Source organism: Pygoscelis adeliae, unplaced genomic scaffold (genome assembly GCF_000699105.1).
Source record: "Pygoscelis adeliae isolate BGI_AS28 unplaced genomic scaffold, ASM69910v1 Scaffold421, whole genome shotgun sequence".
Lineage (NCBI taxonomy): Eukaryota > Metazoa > Chordata > Aves > Sphenisciformes > Spheniscidae > Pygoscelis > Pygoscelis adeliae.
In genome coordinates, this window is record NW_008824011.1 from 99,913 (window position 1) to 106,373 (window position 6,461).

The 6,461-nt window shown below is 47.8% G+C and overlaps 1 protein-coding gene across 1 annotated transcript in view; it reads right to left on the bottom strand.

Annotated features, from left to right (window-relative positions):
- Positions 1-1,689: 1,689 nt before the first annotated feature.
- The window catches only part of LOC103919303 (alanyl-tRNA editing protein Aarsd1-like), a 9,542-nt gene continuing 4,770 nt past the window's right edge, over positions 1,690-6,461 (bottom strand). Inside the window, exons 5-14 of the mRNA XM_009326796.1 lie at positions 5,981-6,070; positions 5,460-5,616; positions 5,250-5,366; positions 4,427-4,557; positions 4,192-4,258; positions 3,907-3,998; positions 3,364-3,418; positions 2,700-2,794; positions 2,399-2,530; positions 1,690-1,921 (exon numbers count right to left, since the gene is read on the bottom strand). Of these exons, the coding sequence (XP_009325071.1) occupies positions 1,906-1,921; positions 2,399-2,530; positions 2,700-2,794; positions 3,364-3,418; positions 3,907-3,998; positions 4,192-4,258; positions 4,427-4,557; positions 5,250-5,366; positions 5,460-5,616; positions 5,981-6,070 (952 nt within the window). The 3' untranslated portion in view covers positions 1,690-1,905. The remainder of the gene's footprint in view (positions 1,922-2,398; positions 2,531-2,699; positions 2,795-3,363; positions 3,419-3,906; positions 3,999-4,191; positions 4,259-4,426; positions 4,558-5,249; positions 5,367-5,459; positions 5,617-5,980; positions 6,071-6,461) is intronic.

The following is a 6,461-nucleotide window of genomic DNA, read 5'->3' on the forward strand; positions in this document are numbered from 1 at the left end:
GTTGATGGACGGCGCAGCCGTGACCCTGCGCCCGCTGCTGCTGCTGCTCACCAACAGCTCAACAGCTGGCAAAGGTCTCTCGGCTGAATGGCACCTGCACTAGCCGTGTGCGGAAAGCCTGCTGCTATCCTCTGTGTTCATGACAGATAAACCTCCTTAGCACAGAGGTTTCTTTTCTTCTATTTCTGTTTATTGCCAACATCTGGACCAAACCTGTCATGCCATTTCTAGCAAGAAGGGGAAAAAAAAATCCCAAATTACCCGCCATGCTTTTTCACACTGTGGCTCCACAGCGCCCTTTAGCCTCTGCAGCTGAGACTGCAACAGCTCCAGGACCCACTCTGGCAGAAAAGACAAGCTGAGGAAACACCGGGGAGTAGCTCTGCCTGATCCCGAGGGAGTTTACGTCTGCGTAAGCCAGAGAAACTCCTGATGCTCAAAAATGGACCAGTAACAACTGTACCCCAACAAGGGAAAGGACTGGTACACGAAGGTGAATGATTTCCTGCCTGTGGGGCACCCGCTCTCCCTTCCAGCTGCTCTCTGCCTCGGCTGATTCAGGACCGTATCCTTTGCTGTGCTTGATCAAGTCTGAGGAAAGCTTGCCACTACCCAGGCCGAGGTGTCAGGTGGGGAACAGCTTCCTTTTGCTGAGCATTAGTGATGATACTCACTTGGAAATGAGTTTGGTTGCTGGAGACTCCTGAACTCGGGTACTGTTCTTGTGATGAGCGCAAAAGGAGGATGGGAACTGACACAGCTGCAGAGGGATGGGAAATGAGGGGGGGGGATGATCATGACCTTGCTCTTCTCTTCGAGGGCTGCTCTGCTGGAGGACAGCTCCAGGCTCAGTTCCTCTGCCAGTTACCCCACAGCAAAGGCCAGGTGTAGGAGTGCTGTAGTGGACCAGGAAGACACCTTCCCAGTAGTGGTGAAGACAAGGCACTACCAGCGTGGCCTGGTGCCGATGTATCCATGCACAGAAAGCTGCAGTCTCTACTTAGGGGACTACAGAAACAGCTGCTGTTCCAAAGAATGCTCAGGAGCTGTAGACATGAGCTTGGACGTCACATTTTGCAGACTAGCATAGAAGGTGGCATGAGTCAGCTGTATGCCAGGACCCAATCAGTCATTGACAGTCATAACGGTACAACCTAGCTGGGCTTGTTCAGAGTAATGCTTGGGACAGACTACTGCTCTTCTGTAGAGCTATTTCTTATCATGTGAAAGAGCCAAACATAAGATACTGTCGCAGAGGCAGGGGAAAGGCCACTGCTGGAGAGAAGAGAATGGTAATGAAAGCTCAAGCTCGTGGCAACAGAAGTGAAAGAAATGTTCAGGCCCACACCTACAAGAAATACCCAATGTACAGCTCAAACAAATTACTTTAATACGGTTTTCTGTCTGCCTGCAGAACAAAGCACTAGGTGGCTGCTTCTATCCGCATTTAATTCTGATGTACAAAGAGTCAGCACGTGTGTGTTAACAAGGTTCTGCCGGGCCAACTACAAATGGATGAAATTCTCTTTTGCAATAACGTACCTGATGCTACCGCAGTGGAGTTTTGGGACTGCGGCGATGAAGCCGGTGTTACCCGACAGCTGCTCCCATCAGCGTCACAGCTGGGTCAATAGCAACTGCTGGCCAAGCAAACATCTTCAGACCTCCAGCATCTGCAGATTTCTGAGTAGCCAGGAAAAAAAGTCCGTTCCTTTTTTTTTAAAAAGGGCTCACGGAGACTGGTCCTTCGGTGTCCCCTCCTTCCCTTGCTCACAGGCTTGACAACAGCATCTTGTCTTCTTGCCTCCCAGTTCTATCTCAGGCAGCAGTAACTGGTGACCAGCTTAGTTTGGTCTTTTAAGGGGGATTTACTGATCTGAGCATCCCTCCAATTCCTGCCACATTTCATTCCTTCTTCTCCCTACAAAATTTCAGCAGCAAAAGCTTGATTCATTTTCTCTGCACTTGTTGGCAAATATCATACTCAAACCCTCTGCTTCTTACCAGTATTCTGATTTTTTTAAATGCATCCAGCTTATTATAAATAAATATGCTCACAAAGCAATTACTCCTCAGCAATTGGTACAAAGTAAAAAGCCACAATCTACTGCAAACGGGAGGGCCCCTCTCTTGGTTTTAGGAAGCCTACAAAATGGTTAAATAATGACTACTTCTAATCACTTAAGAACGTGTACCATTTGCTTGGGAAATGAAAGAACCCTTGCAGCAAAGTGTAGATGGCGGATCCCCTCCCCCAATTTTCCATGAGCACCAAATCAGCTCACACAGAGCATATGCACACCAGCTGTTGTTTTTATGTCTTTATTCTCTGGGAGAGAAGTTGGTGGAGCTTATGCAAAGCAGGGAAGACAGCCCTACTTTGAGAATTGTTTCTTACGCTTCAGGGCTTCGATGGCTGATGAATTCCTGGAGCAGAGCTTGCACTTCTCCTCGCCGACTCATCTTGGTTGCCTTGCCCTGAAAGCGGCCTCGCTTCCCAGCTCCTTTGCCTCCCAGCAGCTCTGCCACCCTGCAGTAACAACAGTACAGGCTGAAGGCCACCCACTTGCAGAGAAGAGAGTGGCCTCGCCTAACCTGCTCCAGAGAGCAAACAAGGATCCATGCCCTAATTATACTGTTCAGCTGCTTAGTCTGCAACATTAGAATTCTGATTTTAAAGAAACCATAGAACACATTACCTGGGACCTAAATTCTCAACTGCTTCCACAGGTCCAGCTAGAAGAAAGAGTCCTGCTTCTTTTTCATCTCCCACAGTCAGGAACAGCAGGGTTTCCTGTGGACGGAGAGATGGATCTTGCTCCAGAATAACCAGTGCCCTCCTTGTCCGGGAAGAGGACGGAGACACTGACCACAGGACCCACCCAAGCATGCAAACAATTCAGACGTTTGCGTGCGTTACTGAGACAGAGACTCAATTTGAAGAAAGTAAAAGGGAGGGAGGCTTTTGAACCTTTTATGCTCAATCATACGTTGTGGGGGACAGAATGGGTACTGGGGTATCCTAAGTTAAAAGGATATGGTTGGCAGTTGGACTAGATGATTGTTGTAGGTCCCTTCCAACTGCAATAGTCTATTCTATTCTAAAACAGCCGATGAGGTTCTGTACAGCTCTTTGGGGGACAGGCTCTTCTACAGTGCTCTGAATTTTCACTGTTGTATTTCTTGACTGTTGAGAATTCCCCTGCAGACTGAGGCTGCTGGGGACAAAAACCTCCCGTAACTTTTGAAAGGAAACAGACCTGTAGCTTGTGACTATGGTACAAACAGAAGCCTGGCCCTGCCTGTGCTACAGCTTGAATGAAAAAGCCAGTGGTGTCAGGTTAGTCTTCATCAGTGACTCACCTCTGTCCCAATCTCATTAGCGATGATATTCATGAATTCAGAGTCACCCTCTTTCCTGTATGGATGGGTAAAAAAAACACTTCAGAAAGAAGCAAATATCCCCTCTAGAGTCCAAAATATCAACCAGAAACCAAAGGCCTGATCAGGCCTGGAGTTTTGGCCTCTTGCTGTTAGGATGGAGATTAGGTTTTTTCTATATATCTAAATCCTCATTGTGCATTCCTGAGAACATATTAGGAATTATTTAAGCATTTATCTTTACGAAATAGAGCTCCTCAGTTTTATTTGAAAATATCAAGGGCAGAGAGAAATCAGATAGACACGGTTATTTCTTAGCTGTAAAACCAGAAGTATTCAGTGACTGAATTACTAACACATTCCTTTAATTACACAACTTTCCAGCAGGCTGAGGCAGTTTAAATATTCTATTCACCTTGTTTACATTCTTCCTTGAGAAACAAGCCTGAATAGGTGTCAGAGAGATGCAACTGCCATAAAACGTGTAAGATACCATTTTACCCTTCTCCCTGAACTCCCCCATACCTGTGTAACACAAACAGCTCACTTTGAACAGGTTTGCTCTTGAAGTCCCGGGCTATCAAAACAGCAATGTCTCTAAGCAGGTTCAAGTTATTCTGAAAGAAAAGCAAAGAAATGGTACTGCAGATGGAGAAGTCAGTGTGAACACTGGGTTGTGTTCCAGAGATGGGAGCAGTTTTCATAATATCCACAAAAACCGATGTCTATGATTCAATTCCCAGTTATCATGACTAAAGCTCAGGTCTACAGGAAGCAGCCACAATCTGTTTTTCTCAGCCATCCTCATACCTTCTGAAGCAGTTTCACAGAACTCTGCAGCCTCTTCACAGCCTCTATGTGTTCACCTGGTCCATTTCTGAAAAAACAAGAAGAATTTGGATCGCCACTCTGAAGGACAAAGAAAGGATTTCTTAAAGAAGCAAAAGCAGATAACATCATAAAAAGCACCACGTAGATGTACCCTGAGGCTTATGTGGTATTTGTCAGAAGGAATAGTAAATAATCAAAGTAGAAAGGGTATTACTTGAGCAGTGAGGTTAGAGCCTTCTCAGTATTGTAACTTTGTTCGATTGACTTCAGCACTCTGTTTCCTGCCAGGAAAACCAAGTTGGTTTTGTTCTTTTTCCCTTTTTCTGTGCCAAGGAGTTTAATAACCTTAAAAAGAAAATCACCCTCGTCAGAAAAGAACAGTACTTTGCTTATACTTACACAGGTGGTCAGCTCCTACTAGACTATGGCTTGTTGTGCATATTGGCTCTCTGCCAGTGAAAATAAACTGGTTAAAATCAGCCATACGATCAACATACAAAAAAAAAAAAGGATGGTGATACAGTGGAATTTGCTAGTCATGGGCTGCACTCTGCAGTGCATCTGGATGTCTCTGCTGGGATACAGACTCCAACAAATAACTGAAAAGACAGAAACACTTAAAGGCAGCTCTAGAATTTTATCTCCACCTCCCTGCACAGAGGATTTCTCCATTCATGACAAACACTCAAAAATATCAGAGCTTTAAGCAGAGGGAACAAATGGCTAGCAACCCAGCAATGCACCGCCAAACTGGCAATACACCGCGTGCCCTCCAGAGGCATCGGCAGTTCAGAAAATAGCATTGCTACAGACAAGGGCTGAGTTCTGTTACAAAGAAAGAAAGGAGCCTGACTGACTGGACGAAGACTGCCAACCTGTGTGCGGCCCTGTTGGGGCTCACCCAGCACGGGGCTTCCACCGCCCCCTTTACCATCGGGACAATTTCCAGCAGACCCTGGATCTCAGGGACTCCTGCTGTGCCAGGTCTGAATGTGTGGAGCGAGGCTCCCGAAGGCAGCTCAGCTGCAGCCCCCCACCTGCAAGTCACTCAGGTTGGAGACATGAGTCCCACAGCACATGTTGGAGTCTACGCCTTCGATGTCAACAACTCGCACTGGCCCCACGTGGTCATCTGGCAAGCCACGGCTTCTCACCTAGCAAAAGGAGGACAATGGCAAACAAGGTGACATCCATGCTACAGTTATTTTGGTCCCATAGATATCATCAGTTCTCTCCCCACCACTCACTGTTTCAATTTCAGGGTCATCTGCAGCCAGTTCCCTCACCATCACGGGTACCCTCTCTCGGATTTTCTCATTCACACTCCTCTCCAGGGCCTCTATTTGCTCTGCTGTCATGGAGGGGGTGTCCAGCTCAATGACACTTCGCTGACGGCCCAGCTCCCTGCACCAATGAAGAACATCTGCTGCTGTAACTAAGACCAGCTGGAAGGTCCCTCTGTGCAGCGCTAAGTGCCATCCCACTGCTGGGAATGTGGTGACCGAAACAAAACATACTTCCCTCCTCTCCCTGTTATTTACAGAGCACCAGATGCATACCAAACACTTGGAGGAGGACAAGACAGAGCAAATACTTTGCACAGCTTTTCTCCAGTTCAGTCACCTCTCCCAGGCCCTCTGAGCTCAAGTGAAATGTCCAAGGGCAAACTGCTTTTGATTTATCAATGTTCAGCTCTTTGTGGCCCAGCACAGTGGCACACGCCAAACAAGGTAAGACTGGGGTCAAAAGGAGCCTTTTCCCTGCTCACCATGAAGTTGTCTTGAATCCAAACATCTGTTCTACGACGGCAGTGATGAGATGCTGTCCTGGAAGAGACGTGCAACAGCTTTGAGTGCCACTGGACACAGGAAAAGAGATTTTCAGTCAGACTGTATTTTTTCTGCTGACACTCCCCACGACATTTGCAAATGCCCAGGCATGCGCTCGGCACTGCAGGGCTTATGCTACTGCTTGGGAGCAGGCAGAAGAGAGAGCCATCGCCTCATGGGCCTTGGGATCTTGAGAGCACCATGGCACACGCTGAAGATTCTGAAGCAGGTTGAACTTTTCCTTCCAATCCTGTTCGCAGTGGGTTTGTTTACAAGCCAAGGAGAGTCCGCAGGGGAGGCGCCTGCCTTCCCAAGTGGCCCCGGGGAAGGACCGTGCATGCAGGGCTGTCGGGCTTCCCCCTCCCCTGACCAGGGTGGGGACAAGCCGGGCGCTGACCGCCCCCCCCAGCCCAGGGCCCG